Source organism: Anomaloglossus baeobatrachus, chromosome 1 (genome assembly GCF_048569485.1).
Source record: "Anomaloglossus baeobatrachus isolate aAnoBae1 chromosome 1, aAnoBae1.hap1, whole genome shotgun sequence".
NCBI classification, from domain to species: domain Eukaryota; kingdom Metazoa; phylum Chordata; class Amphibia; order Anura; family Aromobatidae; genus Anomaloglossus; species Anomaloglossus baeobatrachus.
Window position 1 is genome coordinate 474,994,516 of NC_134353.1, and position 22,052 is coordinate 475,016,567.

Consider the following 22,052-nt stretch of genomic DNA (forward strand, 5'->3'; position numbering starts at 1 on the left):
CAAATCTGATCCCTAGAGGCCCACCCTTGCAACTGACATGTAAAGGTTCTGCAACTAACAACTTAGTGCCATTTCCTAGCTTAGGGGTACTTTGCACACTACGACATCACAGGTGCAATGTCGGTGGGGTCAAATCGGAAGTGACGCACATCTGGCGTCCGTCGACATCGTAGTGTGTAAATACGATTAACGAGCACAAAAGCGTCGAAATTGTATCATCAGTGTAGCGTCGGTCCTTTCCATAATTTCGGAAGGACCGATGTTACGATGTTGTTCCTCGTTTCTGCGGCAGCACACATCGCTGTGTGTGAAGCCGCAGGAGCGAGGAACATCACCTTACCTGCGTCCCGGCTGCAATGAGGAAGGAAGGAGGTGGGCGGGATGTTTTACGTCCCGCTCATCTCCGCCCCTCTGCTTTATTGGCTGCCTGCCGTGTGCAGGTAAGTGCATGTGAAGCTGCCATAGTGATAATGTTCGCTACGGCAGCTATCACAAGATATCGCAACTGCGACGGGGCCGGGGACTATCGCGCTCGGCATTGCTACCATCAGCTTGCGATGTCGTAGTGTGCAAAGTACCCCTTCGAGGTTGCATGGCGTCAAAGCCTTGATGAGCAAAACAGTTATGGTGGCTTGAGGGGCACCGTGACAATGTGCACAGTTAAAATCTAAACCTTTAATAAACCTCCCACCATGTTTTACTGTGAAGACAAGAAACAAGTTGTCATCCCACACTGTAGAGCAGGCTGATGAAAAAGGAGCCAGCTTATGAAGTGTTTGTGTGGATGACGGGGAGCATGGTCAATGGTAACAGTTAATTTCTTCGGCGCTCCATTGGGAGACCCAGACGATTGGGTGTATAGCACTGCCTCCGGAGGCCACACAAAGCAATTACACTAAAAAGTGTAAGGCCCCTCCCCTTCTGGCTATACACCCCCAGTGGGATCACTGGCTCACCAGTTTTCTGCTTTGTGCGAAGGAGGTCAGACATCCACGCATAGCTCCACTGTTTAGTCAGCAGTAGCTGCTGACTATATCGGATGGAAGAAAAGAGGGCCCATACTAGGGCCCCCAGCATGCTCCCTTCTCACCCCACTTGCGGTTTGTAAGGTTGAGGTACCCATTGCGGGTACGGAGGCTGGAGCCCACATGCTGTTTTCCTTCCCCATCCCCCTGAGGGGCTCTGAGGAAGTGGGATCTTACCGGCCACCAAGCCCTGAGGCCGGGCTCCATCCACAGACCCATAGAACCTGCTGGATGTGGAGCGGGAGTGCCGTTCAGGGACAAGGCCCTGCAACTTTCAGGTACTCTGTGTCCCCGTATGGCAGGCCACGCACACCCCAGGCTTGCTGGGTGTGCTAGTGCGCCGGGGACTGTAGCGCTGGGCGCTGGGCTTATAGTCCCCGCAGATTACTGGGGGACTTTATGTGTGTGGATCGCCGCGCCGACCGCCCCTGGAGCGGCGGCGCAGCTGCGACTTGTAGTGCGCCGGGGACGCGCCGACCGCGCTTTTACGGCGGCGGCGCTTCTAACTTTAGTCCCCGGTCTTCTGCGGCCTAGCTCCGCTTCGTTAACGCCCCCCACCCTGTCAATCAGGGTAGGGGAGAGACGTTGTTCAATCGGCAGCGCCGAGGGCTGGAGCACGATTTACATGCTCCAGCCCTCTCACTGAGCACAGTAGGACACAGGCTTCGCGCTTTTTCTCTGTGCACGCCCTAGGCCCGCCCCCAGACTTGCAGCTCCCCAGGACGCCGGCAGCCATTATACACATGCAGTCTGGCTGGAGAACGGACGCAGGCTCTGGGGGACCCAGGCTAGGGGTTTCTGGCGACCACACACCCGCGCTAAGCGGGCGGTAAGCAGCACATACGTGCGGCCCCACTAGTGCCACAGTGTTATATTTTTCGCTGTACCAGATATATTTATATACTGCACTGTAAGGTCGCTTCTTGGCTGTACACCCTATATTGCTTTGAGGAGACAACAGCATGTCATCCGCAAAACGCAAGGGTGCCAAGGCACGGGCTGTATACACGGCTTGTACAGCATGTGGGGCTAATCTACCAGCAGGCTCCAACGACTCTCATTGTGTGCAATGTTCAGTCCCAGTGGCACTTCGTCAGCCAGAGCCTATTGTGGTGGTAGCCCAGGCAGAGACGCCTGTGAACCCTGCCCCGGTGACGGGGACAGAATTTGCAGTCTTTGCTGATAAAATGTCTGTGACTATGACAAAAATCCTGGAGACCTTGCAGTCCAGGCCAGTTGCTCAGACCATAGACACTGCTGCGTCTATGTTCCCCGGTCCCCCTCAGTTGGAACTAATCCGTACTTCAAGGGGGTCCCAGGCATCACAGGCTGAGGGCTCTGACTCCGATGACAGTCCCAGTCCGCCTAAGCGAGCTCGCTGGGAGAGACCCTCCACGTCATCACGCGGATCAGGGTCTCAGCGAGAAGGGTCCCTATATGATGGTTCAGAGGTGGGTGATCAGGAGTCTTGTCCTGACGCCGCACTCAATTTGGATACGCCAGATGGTGACGCCATGGTAAATGACCTTATAGCGGCCATCTATAGGCTGTTGGATATTTCTCCCCCAGCCCCTTCTGCAGAGGAGGCAGCTGCACAGCAGGAGAAATTCCATTTCCTGTATCCCAAGCGTAAATTGAGTACTTTTCTGGACCACTCTAACTTCAGAGAATCCATCCAGAAACACAATACTTATCCGGACAAGCGTTTTTCTAAACGCCTTAAGGATACACGTTATCCTTTTCCCCCTGACGTGGTCAAACGCTGGACCCAGTGTCCAAAAGTGGACCCTCCAATATCCAGGCTTGCAGCTAGATCCATAGTTGCAGTGGAGGATGGGGCTTCACTTAAAGATGCCAATGACAGACAGATGGACCTTTGGTTGAAATCTGTCTATGAAGCTATCGGCGCGTCGTTTGCTCCAGCATTCGCGGCCGTGTGGGCGCTCCAAGCTATTTCAGCTGGTCTGGCACAGGTGGACTCTCTCATACGTCCAGCAGTGCCGCAAGTGGCGTCCCTAACTACGCAAATGTCTGCGTTTGCGACCTACGCTATCAATGCGGTACTGGACTCTACGAGCCGTACCTCAATGGCATCCGCCAACTCTGTAGTTTTGCGCAGGGCCTTGTGGTTAAAGGCATGGAAAGCAGATTCTGCTTCTAAAAAATGTTTAACCAGCTTGCCATTATCTGGAGACAGACTGTTTGGTGAGCAATTGGCGGAAATCATTAAACAGTCCAAAGGTAAGGACTCCTCCTTACCCCAGCCCAGATCAAGCAAACCTCCACAGAGGAAGTGGCAGTCAAAGTTTCGGTCCTTTCGAGGCTCGGGCAAGCCCCAATTCTCCTCGTCCAAAGGGACTCAGAAAGAGCAAAGGAGCTCTGATTCCTGGCGGGCTCACTCACGCCCCAAGAAAGCAACCGGAGGTACCGCTTCCAAGGCGGCTGCCTCATGACTTTCGGCCGCCTCCCTCCGCATCCTCGGTCGGTGGCAGGCTCTCCCGCTTTTGCGACATTTGGCTGCCACAGGTCAAAGACCGGTGGGTAACAGACATTTTGTCTCACGGGTACAGGATAGAGTTCAGTTCTCGGCCTCCGCCTCGGTTCTTCAGAACTTCCCCACATCCCGACCGAGCAGATGCCCTTCTGCAGGCGGTGACTTCTCTAAGAGCAGATGGAGTGGTGGTCCCTGTTCCTCTTCAGGAACAAGGTCAAGGTTTTTACTCCAATCTCTTTGTGGTGCCAAAAAAGGACGGCTCATTCCGTCCTGTTCTGGACCTAAAACTGCTCAACAAGCATGTGAACGCCAGGCGGTTCCGGATGGAATCCCTCCGCTCAGTCATTGCCTCAATGTCTCAAGGAGATTTCCTAGCATCAATAGACATCAAGGATGCTTATCTCCACGTGCCGATTGCTACAGAGCACCAACGCTTTCTACGCTTCGTGATAGGAGACGACCATCTTCAGTTCGTAGCTCTGCCATTTGGTCTCGCGACAGCCCCACGGGTGTTCACCAAGATCATGGCGGCAGTGGTAGCAGTCTTGCACTCTCAGGGACACTCTGTGATCCCTTACTTGGACGATCTACTGGTCAAGGCACCCTCTCAAGAGGCATGCCAACTCAGCTTGACTGTTGCACTGGAGACTCTCCAGACGTTCGGGTGGATCATCAACTTCTCAAAGTCAAATCTGTCACCGACCCAGTCACTAACGTATCTTGGCATGGAGTTTCATACTCTCTCAGCGATAGTGAAGCTTCCGCTGGACAAGCAGCGGTCTCTACAGACTGGGGTGCAGGCTCTCCTTCAAGATCAGTCGCACTCCTTAAGACGCCTCATGCACTTCCTCGGGAAGATGGTGGCGGCAATGGAGGCGGTTCCGTTTGCGCAGTTTCATCTGCGCCCACTTCAATTGGACATTCTTCGCCAATGGGACGGGAAGTCAAAATCCCTGGAGGAAAGTCTCCCTTTCCCAGACGGCCAAGGACTCTCTGCAGTGGTGGCTTCTTCCCACCTCATTATCACAGGGAAGATCCTTCCTACCACCGTCTTGGGCGGTGGTCACGACAGACGCGAGTCTGTCAGGGTGGGGAGCAGTTTTTCTCCACCACAGGGCTCGGGGTACGTGGACTCAGCAGGAGTCCACCCTTCAGATCAATGTTCTGGAAATCAGAGCAGTGTATCTTGCCCTACTAGCCTTCCAGCAGTGGCTGGAAGGAAGGCAGATCCGAATTCAGTCGGACAACTCCACAGCGGTGGCATACATCAACCACCAAGGGGGGACACGCAGTCGGCAAGCCTTCCAGGAAGTCCGGCGGATTCTGATGTGGGTGGAAGCCACGGCCTCCACCATATCCGCAGTTCACATCCCCGGCGTAGAAAACTGGGAAGCAGACTTCCTCAGTCGCCAGGGCATGGACGCAGGGGAATGGTCCCTTCACCCAGACGCGTTTCAGGAAATCTGTCGCCGATGGGGAAGGCCGGACGTCGACCTCATGGCGTCCCGGCACAACAACAAGGTCCCAACCTTCATGGCACGGTCTCGCGATCAAAGAGCGCTGGCGGCAGACGCCCTAGTGCAAGATTGGTCGCAGTTCCGGCTCCCTTATGTGTTTCCACCTCTGGCACTCTTGCCCAGAGTGCTACGCAAGATCAGATCCGATTGCAGCCGCGTCATACTCGTCGCTCCAGACTGGCCGAGGAGGGCGTGGTATCCGGATCTGTGGCAGCTCACGGTCGGCCAACCGTGGGCACTACCAGACCGACCAGACTTACTGTCCCAAGGGCCGTTTTTCCATCGGAATTCTGCGGCCCTGAACCTGACTGTGTGGCCATTGAGTCCTGGATTCTAGCGTCTTCAGGATTATCCCAAGGGGTCGTTGCCACCATGAGACAGGCTAGGAAGCCCACGTCCGCTAAGATCTACCACAGAACGTGGAGGATATTCTTATCCTGGTGCTCTGCTCAGGGAGTGTCTCCCTGGCCATTTGCATTGCCTACATTTCTTTCTTTCCTGCAATCTGGGTTAGAAAAAGGTTTGTCGCTCGGCTCCCTTAAAGGTCAGGTCTCGGCGCTATCCGTCTTTTTTCAGAGGCGTTTGGCACGCCTTCCTAAGGTGCGCACGTTCCTACAGGGGGTTTGCCATATCGTACCCCCGTACAAGCGGCCGTTAGATCCATGGGATCTGAACAGGGTACTAGTTGCCCTCCAGAAGCCGCCCTTCGAGCCTCTGAGGGAGGTTTCACTTTCTAGACTATCACAGAAAGTGGTTTTTCTGGTAGCGATCACATCTCTTCGGAGAGTGTCTGAGCTGGCAGCGCTATCATGCAAGGCTCCCTTCTCGGTCTTCCACCAGGACAAGGTAGTGCTGCGCCCCATTCAGGAGTTTCTCCCGAAGGTGGTATCCTCTTTTCATCTTAATCAGGATATCTCTTTGCCTTCGTTTTGTCCTCATGCAGTTCATCGGTATGAGAAGGATTTACATTTGTTAGATCTGGTGAGAGCACTCAGAATCTACATTTCCCGCACGGCGCCCCTGCGCCGCTCGGATGCACTCTTTGTCCTTGTCGCTGGCAAGCGCAAAGGGTCGCAGGCTTCCAAAGCCACCCTGGCTCGATGGATCAAAGAACCAATTCTTGAAGCCTACCGTTCTGCTGGGCTTCCGGTTCCATCAGGGCTAAAGGCCCATTCTACCAGAGCCGTGGGTGCGTCCTGGACATTGCGACACCAGGCTACGGCTCAACAGGTGTGCCAGGCAGCTACCTGGTCGAGTCTGCACACTTTCAACAAACATTATCAGGTGCATACCTACGCTTCGGCGGACGCCAGCCTAGGTAGAAGAGTCCTGCAGGCGGCAGTTGCCTCCATATAGGGGAGGGCTGTCTTGCAGCTCTAACATGAGGTATTCTTTACCCACCCAGGGACAGCTTTTGGACGTCCCAATCGTCTGGGTCTCCCAATGGAGCGCCGAAGAAGAAGGGAATTTTGTTACTTACCGTAAATTCCTTTTCTTCTAGCTCCTATTGGGAGACCCAGCACCCGCCCTGTTGTCCTTCGGGATTTTTGGTTGTTTTTCGGGTACACATGTTGTTCATGTTGAACGGTTTTCAGTTCTCCGAGGTTACTTCGGAGTGAATTTGTTTAAACCAGTTATTGGCTTTCCTCCTTCTTGCTTTTGCACTAAAACTGGTGAGCCAGTGATCCCACTGGGGGTGTATAGCCAGAAGGGGAGGGGCCTTACACTTTTTAGTGTAATTGCTTTGTGTGGCCTCCGGAGGCAGTGCTATACACCCAATCGTCTGGGTCTCCCAATAGGAGCTAGAAGAAAAGGAATTTACGGTAAGTAACAAAATTCCCTTCTTTTCTGCCCATGCATGTGTCTATGAAGCTTGAAAACGTTTGCTTTCTACACATTTGTCATTAACTTTTCATTGACTAAATACAAGTTTTTCCATGCTCAATTTCCCAGTGACTTGTCTCAGAGTGACTCTAACTGCAAAGACTTTTGGCTAAACATGCAGCGGCTGCATTGTCACCTCCAGAGTATGGCAGAACAGCACACCGCTCCTTATTACAACGTTGTGCTACTCAAGTATCAGGTAGTTTTTTCTCTTCAGCCTTTTATTTTATTTCTAGATTTTAAGTTGTTAATCTTTCTGTTTTTTTCACGTGGTATAATAAATTCTTACAAAGGATTCTGATGGCAATTTTGTTTCCTACTAAGGTTTGTAAGCCTGGCGTTTCTGCTGCTCCCTTGCATCTTTCATCCTCCTGGAATTGCTGTGCCACATCCACAGAATTCAGCCTGGAGTATAAAGCTAACCTGTCGTCTCTGTGTGACATGCACATTCTTCTTCCCCTCGATGAACCTTCATCTAACTTGCAGTGCGATCCTCCAGCTCGCTGGTAAGAAGCTACATTCATATATGGACCTTTTTTAGCAGCACTGATTTTTACTGTAGATGTATTAAAAAGTAATCCCATGCAGGAAAAAATACATTACAGCTCCTGACCCTACTATGGTGTATGTAAGATCTGTAGGTAAATAGTTTAATGTTAGATAGGACAAAAGTAATCTAGGAGTGATACATTCAGTACTGCAGTATGACGGTCTATTGTGCATCACACGATCTGTAGTAAGGCTATGTTTACACAGGGCTTTTTTGGTAAGTTTTTGCTGCGTTTTTTAGCTGCAGATTTGCCTTGGTTTTATGCAAATCCATGCTAATAAAAAGCTGCTTTTTACAGTCCCAGCAAAGTCTGAGATTTCTGAAATCTCATGCACACACACACCTGCAGAATTTTTCCTGACTGTTTTATCAAATACCTGCGTTTTTTCTGTAGATTTCAAAGAATGAGCATGACAACTGCCGCGGCCCTCCTCCTTCCCCGGCCCTCTTCCTTCCCCCTTGGTCTGACACTGCCGCAGCCCTCCTCCTACCCCCATGGCTTGACACTGTCGCAACCCTCCTCCTCCTCCCCCACCCCTTGGCCTGACACTGCCGCAGCCCTCCTCCTCCCCCCCCCCTTGGCCTGCAATGCCGCTGCCCTCCTCCTCTTTCCCTTGGCCTGACACTGCCGCGTCCCTCCTCCTCCCCCACCCCTTGGCCTGACACTGCCGCGGCCCTCCTCCTTCCCCTTTTGGCATGACACTGCCGCTGACCTCCTCCTCTTCACCTTGGCCTGACACTGCCGCGGCCCTCCTTCTCCTCCCCTTGGCCTGACACTGCCGCGGCCCTCCTTCCTCTCCCCTTGGCCTGACACTGCCGCGGCCCTCCTCCTCCTCCTCCTCCTCCCCTTGGCCTGATACTGCCGCGGCCCTCCTCCTCCTCCTCCTCCTCCTCCCTTTGGCCTGACACTGCCGCGGTCTTCCTCCTCCTCCTCCTCCCCCCCTTGGCCTGACACTGCTGCGGCCCTCCTCTTAGTGATAGGGTAACAAAAACTTGCTAACGCATGTATTGGGTGTATCCATAGAGCCCCATTAAAGTATGTTGTGCTGCACAAATATGATGCCATTCTCCTCCTGATTGTTGTGCAGTGATACAGGACATGGGGGTAACATGGTAAAAAAGATACTAAATTTATTACCATGAATTAAAAAAAATACATTGGGACCATTTCATTAAAGTATTAATGCTACAAAACTGTAATATAACATTTTCCATTCTCCACAACCGCACCCACGAGAGAGGGATCCGCCCCCTTCAGGACAGGAAACCTACAGATAAAGGGGCAGTCCCCCTCCCTCATCAGTTGGTTTCCTGTCCTGAATGGATCGTAACCTACAGTACCTGGGTCCAGTAAGCGTCCGTGCGGCTTGCAAGGAAACGGCAGTGCTTCGGATCCGGAAGCCCGGTCGGTGGAGCTCCCCTTGTGGACTCCATCCTCCTGGTGCATTGCGTCCTCTTTTCCTCGGCCCGGATAGCGCTGCCAGGGTAATGACGCCTGCAGGAGACCGCTGGTGAGTATACTGTGCGCGGTGGGGCCGGAGGCTCTCCCTGTGGCATGGGCCTGCTACTTCCGGGTTGCACGGCGTGTGCGCGCAGGAGGGGGCGTGGCCAGGGCCTGCCGCGCCAGAACGCGATCTCCACTGCAGTGACCCAGAAGTGCACAGGAGCGCTTCGGGGGAACGGACCGGAGGAGGTGGCCTGGAGAGGGCTGTGGATCCTCCACTACTCAAGGTGGAGTGGAGCCTAAGGGAACGTGCTCCGGCCCTCTCCATTATGGGAAGTCCACGCACCTCACCATCCTGGGACCCTTCTCCGTCCAGAGATACTGGCAATAAGTACTCCAGGGACTCTGCGGGTCGCAAGAGGAAGGAGGACCGCACCGGCTCTGCATCCTCTAAGGGTCACTAGATGAAGACCTCGTCTCCACCTTCGAAGCCGGTATCCGTCTTTTGCCTGGTATGGGTGAGTGAATAGGAAATGCGCTACTAAACAGAATAAAAGGAATGCCCCCTGTGCACCCGTACCCTCTCAAAGGACTACAAACAGCGCCTATGTGGGTCCTGCATGCAGGCTATACGGGAGGAAGCTCCGGCTTCAGCAACTCCCCCCTCCTGATCTACGGGAAATGATCCGCTCAGAGATTCAGAGATTCAGGCTTCTCTAAATTCCCTTCAAGGGTCTAAGAAGCACAAGAAGGATCGCCAGCGAACAGAATCTCCCCCCCCCCCCCCCATCTTCTGACTCAGATTGTAGCAACAGTGACTCGCCTTCAGCTTCTTTGCCATCTTCCTCTGATGAAACAGGGAAGGCTTCCTTTTCCTTAGACTGGGATGGACGGCCTAGTAAAAGCCGTGCGCTCGACTATGGGAATTGCAGAGGAGAAAACCCCCAAGTCTGCGGATCATACCTTGTTCGCTGGTCTGACTCAGAGAAAGCGAAAATCTTTCCCAGTGAATGAGGCCCTCAAATCCCTTATCCGTAAGGAATGGCAGAAGCAAGACCACCGAAGTTTCCTTTCATCTTCCTCAAAACAGCGATACCCCTTTGATGAAGAGGACCTCTCGCAATGGTGCAAAGTACCGAAGGTGGATGTGGCCGTTGCAAAATCATCCAAGAAATCTGCCCTACCGTTTGAGGATATGGGATTTCTGAAAGATCCTCTAGATAGAAAATCGGATGCTTTTCTTCGGCAGACCTGGGAAGCTTTTGTAGGGGCACTGAAACCAGCCATATCTGCACATGTACAGCCAGATCCCTATCGGTCTGGCTGGACCAGTTGGAGAGGCAGCTTAAGTCAGGAACCTCGAGGGATAAGATCCTTTCCTCCCTACCTCTGCTCAAGGATGCAGCAAATTACCTGGCAGACGCATCAGCTGATTCTGTCCGCCTGGCAGCCCGGTCATCAGGATCCTCTAATGCGGCCCAGAGACCTCTCGGGCTAAAATCGTGGAAGGGGGACACATCCTCGAAATCTAGGCACTTCCATGTCAGGGTGAGTTCCTATTTGGACCCCAGCTGGATGACATCCTCACAAAGGCTGGAGATGGTAAGAAGGGGTTCCCTAACACGTTTACTCCTCCCTCTAGGCACCCGTTTCACAAGCGCCGTTTCCAGCCCGTTAGACCCGAACGAAGGGACCAATCTGACCATCCTGCTCCGGGATCCAAGGGAGCCCGGTTTGGCAATTCTTCCTTCCGTCGGAAGTATCCCAAACAATAATCCGTTTTTTCCGGTTGGAGGCAGGCTCCGTTTTTTTCAGGGACGTATGGCAGACCATCACTTCCAGCTCCTTTTATTCTGGACCTGATCTCGGAGGGCCTCCGGCTGGAATTTGCGTCCCTCCCTCCTCAGTCCTTCTGTGTTACACCCACCAAGAGATCAGATCACAACATCACTGATTGGTGTCAGAGGTTCTCGCTCTCGTGAACAAACAGGTCCGAACATCGCTCCCGTTACATCAAAGAGGCCAGGGGTTCTACTCTCCCCCTTTTCCTGGTCCCAAAACCAGATGGGTCATACAGAACCATTATTTTTCTAAAGAAACTTAACCTCTTCCTGAGATACCGGCCGTTTAAAATGGAATCCCTCCTGTCCACTATGAAACTGCTCTTCCCCGATTGTTACATGGCGGTCCTCGATCTAAAAGATGCATATTATCACATAGCTGTCCACCCGCGTTTTCAGCAATACCTCTGGGTAGCACTCGTGATTAACCACTCCATTCACCATTTTCAATTCACGGCCATGCCCTTCGGCGTTTCCCTCGCCCCGCGGATTTTCACCAAGCTCATGGCTGAAGTCACAGCTCACCTTCGTGAACACCGGACTTTAATCATCCCATATTCAGATGACCTTCTGGTGGTAGGGAGCACAGCGGCACAATGTTCATCCCGCCTCAGTCATACTATGTCAACCCTGCGACGTCTCTTGTGGCTATTGAACCTGCAAAAATCTAGACTCGTGCCTACCACCTTTCAGTCTTTCCTAGGTATGCTCCTGGATTCCCGACAACAACGTTGTTTTCTGCCACCAGACAAAGTCACAAGGAATCATACGACACGCGCAAGGTCACCCGTCACTTTCCCTCCAGACCGCCATGTCTCTGCTAGGGTCACTGACTTCTGTATTCCCGCTGTACAATGGGCCCAGCTTCACACCAGACAACTGCAGTGGGAAATCCTGGCAGCTGCAAGGTCAAATCGGGGATCGCTCGATTGTCCTCTGACATTGACCAGCACCACCCGTGCTTACCTCGACTGGTGGCTGATGGACACGAACCTGACAAGTGGAAAGGAATGGCATGTTCACCCCACCAGTCTGATCACTACTGACGCCAGCCCCTGGGGGTTGGGGGCTCACCTAGGGGATGCCATGGCTCAGGGTCTCTGGTCCAGTCAAGAGACGAATGCCTCCTCCAACCTGAAGGAACTCCTGGCAGTCAGTCGAGCCTTGATGTCCTTCCTTCCCCTCCTCAGGGGCACCCACGTACAACTCCGTACGGACAATCGGACAGTGGTCGCCTACGTCAACCACCAAGGGCGACACGGTCATGTTCCCTCATGAAGACGGCGGTACAGGTGTTGGAACTCGCCGAAACACATCTTTTGTCCCTCTCCGCTGTACATATCCAGGTGGACAATGTGAAGGCGGATTTCCTCAGCCGGCACACTCTCCGTCAGGGGGAATGGGTTTTGCATGGGGACGTTTTCGCTCCGATAGTCTTCTGGTGGGGCGAGCCAGTTATAGACTTATTTGCTACCAGACACAACAGGAGGTTGAAACAATTTGGGTCCCTGAACAAGATGGATCAGCCAACAGTCCTAGATGCCCTTCAGGTTCCTTGGTGGTACACCGTAGCCTATGCCTTTTCTCCGCTGATTCTCCTACCTACGGTCCTCCGGAAGATCAGGGAGGAACAAGCTCGGATCATCCTTTTATAGCTCCCTTTTGGCCCAGACAAGCCTGGTTCTCCCTCCTGACGGATATGTCAGTCACAGATCCCTGGGTTCTCCCATCCAGACCAGATCTCCTGTCACAGGGTCCTTTCCTACATCCACGCGTCAAGGGTCTCCACTTGACGGCATGGAATTTGAAAGGGAGTTACTAGCCGCCCACGTTTTTTCCAGCCATCTTATTGATACCCTGCTGCACAGTAGAAAACCAGTCACAACCCGACAGTATGGCCGGATATGGAAACATTTCCTTGCCTCTTTTCCTGACTCCTCTCCAGCTGTAGTCCCAATCTCCTCTATTCTGGAGTTTCTCCAGTCTGGATGGGATATGGGTCTCTGTCAGTACCCTAAAAGTTCATGTTTCTGCCCTGGGCGCCCTCTACAATACCAACATAGCGGGTAATCGATGGGTAATGCGTTTCATCAAAGCATGCGACCACAGCCAGCCAGTCCGTGTCACCAGTCCACCCTCCTGGGATCTCACTGTAGTGCTGGATGCCCTTACCCTTGCGCCCTTCGAACCTCTCCCCCCGGCCTCAGATAAATTACTATCCCTCAAAACCCGCCTGTTAGTCACCCTTATTTCTGCCCGTCGCATCAGCGACATTCAGGCCCTGTCCATAGTCTCCCTTCCTTAGGATATTTCCAGATAGGATCGTTCTCAAGACAGACCCGGCTTATTTAGCTAAGGTAGCTTCCCCTTTTCACCGAAGTCAGGAGATCATCCTCCCTTCCTTTTTTCCTGACCCTTCCACGTCGGAAGAATGTAGTTTTCACACCCTAGATGTCAGGGAAGCCGTTCTCACCTACATATCTAGGACAGCCCCTTGGATACAGGATAGGGCGTTATTGCCTTTTCAGGGTTTCCGACGAGGTCGCCAGGTGACAAAACATACCTTAGCCCGATGGATGAGGGACGCCATTTCCATGGCGTACACGATTAAGCAAGAGCCACTGCCTTCTGATGTACGGGCTCATTCTACTAGGGTGATGTCCTCCTCCTGGGTTGCAATGGCAGACGTCTCCATCGACAGTATTTGTATGGCTGCTACTTGGTCCTCTCCTTCTACTTTTTATAAGCACTACCGGTTGGACCTTTCTTCTTCCTCAGACCTTGCATTCGGGAGATCAGTCCTTCAAATAGTTATCCCTCCCTAAGTGTCTGTTTCTCTCCAAGTCTCTAGTGGGTGCTGTCGTGGCGAATGGAAAAAACTAAATTTACTTACCGGTAATGGGATTTTCCGGAGTCCACGACAGCACCCTTTTACACCCCTACCCTTCTTTTTTTCTTTCACTCTTCGGTGTCATTTGGTGCTTTCTCTGATTCTTTTACTAATCCATGGCGGTCTCACATACTCTAAAACCAACTGATGAGGAAGGGGGACCGCCCCTTTTTTTATCTGTAGGTTTCCTGTCCTGAAGGGGGAGGATCCCTCTCGTGGGTGCTGTCGTGGACTCCGGAAAATCCCATTACCGGTAAGTAATTTAGTCTTTAGAAAAGTTGCAGTATTCTTGCGCATTTTGAAGTTGTGCATATATTTTGAGGGGTTTTTTTTTGGTTTACTACTTTTTCACTCTACAGACAGCTCAGGCAAAGTGGGAAGAGCTGGGGAAGGGCCAGGGTGTGTCAGTGATTCTTATACCAGAAACGTTACTCTAATCGCTGACTGGAGTAACCCTTCAGACGAGGAACACACCAACAGCTAAAATGTGCCAAATTCATTAAATGGCATATACATCTTATTGCATTCGGCGTCTCTTATTTCTGCACACACAGCATCAACAATGGCATATGAAACGCTAATCTTATTTAATCGGGGCCATTGTCTTTAATATACTGAATCCGCATCAGTGTCTTGTTAAATTAATTCAACATTCATCTGACAACAAAACCATTAGTTTCTCTTTATACGTTTCCCCTTTTTATTTCAGCTCAGAGAGAAGATTGCTGTGGCAAATACCCAATGCACCACCTGGAAAGGAAAAAGATGGTAAAGCATACTAAAGACAATATGTAAAAAAGTTAGCCTTTGACTAAAAACTTTAGAACTGTTATTATCAGCTCACCTAGTTTGCAATGAAATTGTTGGGGTCACGGAATTCTTGACGCACATCCGGCCTCGTTAGCGACGTCATTGCGTGTGAAACGCATGAACGACCGTTAACTATCAAAATTACTCACCTAATTGTTGATCGTTGACACGTCGTTCTAATCCCAATTATCGTTGCTGTTGCAGGACGCAGGTTGTTCGTCGTTCCTGTGGCAGCACACATCGCTATGTGTGACACCCCGGGAACGACGAACACCGTACCTGCTTCCGCCCGCAATGAGGAAGGAAGGAGGTGGGTGGGATGTTCTGCCCGCTCATCTCCGCTCCTCCGCTTCTATTGGGTGGCCGCTTAGTGACGCCGAACAAACCTCCCCCTTAAAGGAGAGATTGTTCGGCGGCCACAGCGACGTCAGTGAAGAGGTGATAGCGTGTGACGCTGCCATAGCGATATTGTTCACTACGGCAGCGATCACCCCGTGACGCGCCACCGACGTGGGCGGGTGCTATTGCTCGCGACATTGCTAGCGATGTCGCAGCATGTAAAGCCCGCTTTACTTTCTGAAAAAAAGTGTTTTGTATAAGAGTTTGAATTTTGCTGATCTATATTCCAGGCTGTGGGAAGCTGTATGCACGCTGGCAGCCTCTTCGTAGCTGCAGCACTCCCTCTCCAGCCGCTGCACAGTTTACATGTGAGGGTCGCACATTATCTGGAGTGGACATAGAGCTTGTTGGATCAGGGTATAGGATGTCACTAGTCAAGAAAAGGTTTGCAGCAGGTAACTTTGTTTCTTTACATTTTTACGCTTCAGTTTCCTAAAATGTCTTGTATCCTTGCCTTATATGCCTTGATATCCAGGTTTTGTGCACTGAATAATTGCTAAGATTTGAATCTAGTGCAGGAGCGTGAATAGAGAGGTATATTCTACCCTCCCAAAAAGGTATATACTCAATGATACAGTATCAATAAAAATGGTAAAGGCAGCAGACCAATGTATGGCTCACTCCCAAGCTGATCCAGATAAAAACATTAGGATTCAGTTCAGGAGAAGTTCACGGCAACAGAAATGAGATGCAGTTTATTTTCTATGGGCCACTCCTCCATTTTTTGTTTTTATATATACACTTTATGGCTTGCATCAAATTGTTCATTCCAAAGCCTGTAAGTTTATGTGTATGTATTTTTATTATTATTTGCGTATCATTAATATTTTATCTTTAATATCTCTATCAATTCTGGGAGTTTCATAATTTCATAATGCTTTCTCTGGTGTTGTAATTTCGATTATGATGAGCTGTGTGTGTGTGTGTGTGTGTGTGTGTGTGTGTGTGTACATCTATATATTTTATTTATATATAATATATATATATATATATATATATATAATCTCTATATCCTGTTTGTAGCCTTCTGTTAAAGTAAGAAAAACCCACAATAGTCACTGAAATCATTTGAAACTTACAAATATAATTTAAATTTACTGAATATCAATTAATATAAATCAGATGTAGTTTTTGAATTGTGGTAAAATAGAAAATAATCTAAAACAAAAAACAAAATGGAGTGGACAAATTATGGTACCCCTAGAAAAGATTGAAAATTGTCCATAGGGACTTATGAAACTAAAGCCTGCTTTAGAAGCTGCAATTATTCGTGCGATCGCATTTGCGATCGCACCCGCCCCCATCGTTTGTGCGGCATGGGCAATTTGTTGCCCGTGTCGCACAATGCTGTAACCCCCCATCACACGTACTTACCTTCCAAACGACCACGCTGTGGGCGGCAAACATCCACGTCCTGAAGGGGGAGGGATGTTCGGCATCACAGCGACGTCACACAGCGGCCGCCCAATAGAAGCGGAGGGGCGGAGATGAGCGGGACGTAACATCCCGCCCACCTCCTTTTTTCCGCAATGCCGGCGGCCGCAGGTAAGCTGCGGTTCATCGTTCCTGGGGTGTCACATGGAGCAACGTGTGCTGCCTCGGGAACAATTAACAACCAAACGTTCGATGTTTAGAAAATGAGCGACGTGTCAACAATGAACGAGAAGGTGAGTATTTCAGCTTGTTCACCATCGCACGTAGCTGTCACACGCTACGATATCACTAACGATGGCGGATGTGCGTCACTTATGACGTGACCCCGCCGACATCTCGTTAGATATATCTTAGCGGGTAAATTGGCATCACAGATGTCTACAAACTTGTATACTGTCAGTCTGTTTATTTAAGGGGTGAAAAGTAGTCACTGTGCTGTTTGGTATCGTGGTGTGTGGAGCAGTGACTGGGTCCTTCATCAGTTCATGAGCTGCCATGGTAACCCATCATTCCTCTAAGATCACATCACGGGGGTCTGATATGCTCCTTTCTATGATTGACTGCATAATTGAAATGGTTGAATAGCAGCGATCACAGCTAATGCCAATTGTTGCTGTTATGGGCACATGCTGGTTGCATATTATAGCCAGCTTAGGCTGCTTTCACACTTCCATTTTTTTCCATCAGTTGCAATCCGTCACCTTGAGAAAATACGGTATTCTGCAAAATAATTTTCAGGATTCAGTTTTTCCCTTTAGACTTAACGACTTATTGCGACTGATGGGCTTGTGTTGCATCCGTACCGTGACAGATCAGTCATGAAATGACTGACTGTCGGGCGGAAGCAACGCAGAATATAACATTTTTATCGTGCGTCGACTGTAAATTCACTTGTGGTCACAAATTCTCTTCTTCCTCTTTTTCATTCTCTTTCTTTTTGTCTGTCTGTCTCTGTCTGTCTGTTTTTCACACTATCTGCGACGGATCAGTCGCAAAACGAATTGTGACGGATTGGAAAAAAAACACTGAAGTGTGAAAGTAGCCTTAGGAGCCAACTCTATACATGCACACCCTGACCATGGCATACATGTACAACTGAGTGTGCAAAGTTGTCACCAGTTATTATTAATCCACAAACAGGAAGGCTAAGTTCACATTTCCGTTGTTTTGCATCAGTCACATGCGTTGCTTGACGCATGTGACTGATGCGTTGTACAACGGATGACAAAGAAAGAATTTCATTGTCGGACTCCGTTGTGTGCTGGGGGCGGAGTTCGGGGGACGGAGCTGAGGACGTCAGTGCCGCGGTCTGCATGGCTGGGAACAGGTGAGAGAGTGAGTGTGTGTGAGTGAGTGTGTACACATGCGGCGTGCGGGAGAGGGCGGAGCCGAGTGGTGAAGTGTCGGCCTCCTTGCACACTGTATCCAGGGTAAATATCGGGTATAAGCAAAGCACTTTTTGCTTGGTTACTCGATATTTATCTTGGATACCAGCTTAGCGCTGGCTCACTGCCCCCGTAACCACTGTAAATATCGGGTAACTAACCAAAGCGCATTGCTTGGTTACCCGATGTTTATCCTGGTTACGGGGGCAGGGAGCCAGAGAGAGCATGCGCAGTAAAATCCTACGGATCGCGCTGCTCAAAAAACGTTACAGGCTGCGATGCTCCCGTCCGGCGGTCAGTTAAAAAATGACTGACCGCGACGCAGCGGATGCAACGCAGCATCATCAGTCGCAATCCGTCACTAATAGAAGTCTATGGGGAAAAACAGGATTCCTGCAAAATATTTTGCAGGATACCGTAATTCCTCAAGGCGACTGATTGTGACTGATGCAAAACAACGTAAGTGTGAACTTAGCCTAAGCAATGTGTTTTCAAGATGTATGCTGAATACATTTATTCTTCAATGAAAATCAGGAAAAACAATTGGTTAAAAAAAGGAGAAATTTTGCTCTTATTTTATTCCCACTGCACCTCCTGTGTAAGGCTAGGTTCACATTTCCTCTAAAATGTATCACTCAGGCTATGTGCGCACGTCGCGTAAAAACATGCAGTTACGCTGCGCTTTGTAGCGCAGCGTAACTGCATGCGTCCTGCGTCCCCTGCACAGTCTATGGAGACTGTGCAGGGGCCGTGCGCACGTGGCGTTTAAGAGCGCAGCGCTTCGGCTACTGCCGAAGCGCTGCGCAAAAAGAAGTGACATGTCACTTCTTTCCTGCGCTTTGCCGGCAGCTCCTGCTCTGTCTATGGCAGGAGCTGCAGGCAGAGCGCATGGAATCTGCGCTCACTACGGACATTTCTGCAGCGATCTAAAGCGCACATGTGCTCTTCAGATCGCTGCAGAAATTTCTGCAGGGCTTGTACGCAATCCACGGCTCTGGTAAACAACGGAATCCGTTTGGCAGATTCTGTTGTTTCCCATAGACTTGTATTAGTGGCGGATTGTGACTGATGACCTTGCGTTGCATCCGCTGCACGGCGGTCAGTCGTTTTTCGACTGACCGCCGGGCGGAAACAACGCAGAATGTAACGTTTTTTGGGCCGTCAAAATTAACGCATCGCGCAGGAATCCGTCGCAATCCGTCACGCTTCTAATGTTTGTCTATGGTGCTGGATTCCGTCGTAATCAGTCTAACGACTAACGTCGGAATCCAGCACTGGATTCCGTCATGCTCTGCTGAGCATGCCCAGCATGTTTGACACACCCACTGGGCTGTCCCAAACACAAACGGATCATGACTGATCCGTCAAAAAAATGGACGTAACGGATCAGTTTTTTCAAAAACACATCCGTTGCGTCAGTTGACATCTAAAAAACGACGTATCCGTTGCTGACAGACCTGATGGATTTAAAACAATGGAAATGTGAACCTAGCCTAATTCGCTTGTTTTTGGGCTTTTTTGTGTATGGTGGATTAAAAAAATATTGTTCACATGCAGCTTTTTGTATACAAATGTAAAAGCTGCTTTTTCAGTACCAGCCTAAACTGATATTTCAGAAATCTGCCGTTTTTTTTTTTCCTGACTGAATTTATTTGAGAACTGCAGCATTTTCTATATCTGCAGCATGTCAATTCTTTTAGTGTTTTTGCAACTTTGCTTTTTATGGGTGCAAAAAAAAATGAGAAAGTGAAAAGAACGCTGCAAAAACGCACCAATGTTTTTGGTGACCTAAAGATTTAATTTCCTCTTAGTGAAGAGCCTTCTAAAGTGAGCCCGTCATTATTGGGGTAATCATGTATTAGGCTGCTTTCACACTACGTTTTTTTTAACATCCGTCATGAACGTTTTTTTAACGCAAAAGCGGATCCAGTGCAAATGCGTTTTCGTTTCAATGCATTTGCAATGGACTCGCGTCAACATGCGTTCACATGCGTTTGCGTGCGTTATAGTGAGGATCCAGCGACTTGCAGTTTTTTAACATTTTTCAAAAACGCTACTTGTAGCGTTTTTGAGCTGCGTCCAAATACTGCAAATCGCTGGATCCTGACTATACTGCACGCAAATGTATGTGAACGCTGGCATGCTGATAGACAGGATCCTGCTTGCTCTACTGAGCATGCCCAGAAACCAGCCTCGGGTGATCAGTCTCTCTCCCCACCTCCCCCTCTCCCCTCTCTCTCCCGCCTGAGAGCTGCGGACACTCGTAACCAAGATAAATATCGGGTAACCAAGGAAAGCGCTTCTCTTAGTTACCCGATGTTTACGTTGGTTACGTGTGCAGGGAGCCCGGCTCCTAGCATCTGCAGACGCTGGTAACAAAGATAAATATCGGGTATCCAAGCAAGTTACCTGATGTTTACCTTGGTTATGAGCCGGCTCCCAGTCTATCACGTTCAGTTCCACGGACTCCCGATCACATGATTCCAATGCCCACCCATAAATTGAAAGTGACAGGATCCTGCAAAATAACACATGCGTTTTTTTGCTGTAAAAACAGGATCCGCTTTTACAGCAAAAAAACGTTCATGACGCATGTTAAAAAAAAAAAACGTTGTGTGAAGCAGCCTTATGTGTGCATTTTCAGAAGGGACTATTTTTCCTTCTCACTAAGTTATGTCTATGTTTTATCTTAGGTAAATATCTTGTTTGCTGAGACCTGATCAAGTTTACTTGAAGATCCGCAGTTTCCAGCCTTCCTTGGAGATGGCTGTGCTCAGAAAAGGATGAAGGATCTGCATAAAGGGATGCTGTCTGTAAAAGTTGTCTGGAGTATACAAGCACTTTAGAATTTGTAAGCAGATTGTTAGATATTTTCTGTGGCATTCTGCACTGGTCTGAGCAGCAGAGGGAGCAGTTCTTCTCCGATGGCGGACCATTTCCAGGGCACTTCTGACATCATCATTTATTTAGTATTTGCAGTTTGATCATCATTTTCATCAGTTATTAGTCCCCTAGTTCTGTTACAGGGGGTATACAGTATTTTCATGACTTTTCTGTTGACGCTAATGCATTGTGTATGTGAGAATGATGCCTAGAAACTATACATTTATAAGAATACATTGCACATGCACACTGTATGTACATATTTGTACTGTTTCCACCATTTAGTTAGTTTTGTCTTTCTGAAAGGTTAAATATTAGAAAAAAATATATTATAAAGGTATATATATTGTGTGTACATATCAAATAAAAAATGATGGCTGTGAATATGAAGAAGTGGTGCTGGTTTGTTCAAGATCAATGGGGATGTGCTTGCTTTCCTGACGTTTTAGACCCACTTGTATGTTCTTCTCAAGAAATGCACTTCATGAGTCAACAATGTTTTTATTAATAAAAAAGTGTTTTGGGTCTTTTGCATTTTTTTTTTTTTCTGCTAAGTCTTTACTGCCAGTTTTACATTTAACCTGTATTAAATAGTGAGCGGCTTCGAAGCAGAGGCCAGTTGAAGAATGGTACGGTCACTTATAAACTGCTTAATAACAAACCTAAAAAAGTGTTAAACCGAGTGTACGCACTCAGTAAAGACATCATCTAACACTAAAAAGAAAAAGACATGGATCGCACATCCCAGATTATTATTATTATTATTATTATTATTATTATTATTATTATTAATAATTATTATAGCGCCATTTATTCCATGGCGCTTTACAAGTGAAAGACGGTATACGTACAACAATCATTAACAGTACAAAACAGACTGGTACAGGAGGAGAGAGGACCCTGCCCACGAGGGCTCACAGTCTACAGGGAATGGGTGATAGTACAATAGGTGAGGACAGAGCTGGTTTCGCAGTGGTCTTCTGGACTGAGGGCTATTGTAGGTTGTAGGCTTGTTGGAAGAGGTGGGTCTTGAGGTTCCTCTTGAAGCTTTCCACGGTAGGTGAGAGTCTGATGTGCTGAGGTAGAGCGTTCCAGAGTATGGGGGATACAATGATCTAAAGCCGTTAGGCAAAAAATTAAATAGAACATGAGGTTCTTTGTTACCATTCAGACTTAAATATTTATCTACAGAGATTTGTACGTTGCAGTAGTGAATTTTACTAATTCACCCACAATAGTTGAATATAGTAGCCAGATTAGTGAAACCGGATGCCCAATTACACATACACAGGCTGCAAAAGATTGGTTGATTCCTGACTAGAGCTGAGCGAGTACCTAACTATTCGTACTCACTATACTCATAAAAAGTTCTGTCTAATACGCGCGCATTCATTCTGAATAGTGTGTGTAATGCAAGTCAGTGGGGAAAACTCGCAAAGTAACGAGTAATCTGAATGCTGCACTATTCGTGTGAGTAGCAAATAGTGCGGAATTCG

General features: G+C 49.2%; 1 protein-coding gene across 1 annotated transcript in view; it reads left to right on the forward strand.

Moving 5' to 3' along the window:
• LOC142308314 (F-BAR domain only protein 1-like) overlaps window positions 1–20,949 on the forward strand; it is a 132,908-nt gene extending 111,959 nt beyond the window's left edge. The window contains exons 23-27 of the mRNA XM_075347093.1: window positions 6,990–7,119; window positions 7,245–7,426; window positions 14,355–14,413; window positions 15,085–15,249; window positions 20,367–20,949. Of these exons, the coding sequence (XP_075203208.1) occupies window positions 6,990–7,119; window positions 7,245–7,426; window positions 14,355–14,413; window positions 15,085–15,249; window positions 20,367–20,386 (556 nt within the window). The 3' untranslated portion in view covers window positions 20,387–20,949. The remainder of the gene's footprint in view (window positions 1–6,989; window positions 7,120–7,244; window positions 7,427–14,354; window positions 14,414–15,084; window positions 15,250–20,366) is intronic.
• The last annotated feature ends 1,103 nt before the right edge of the window (window positions 20,950–22,052 follow it).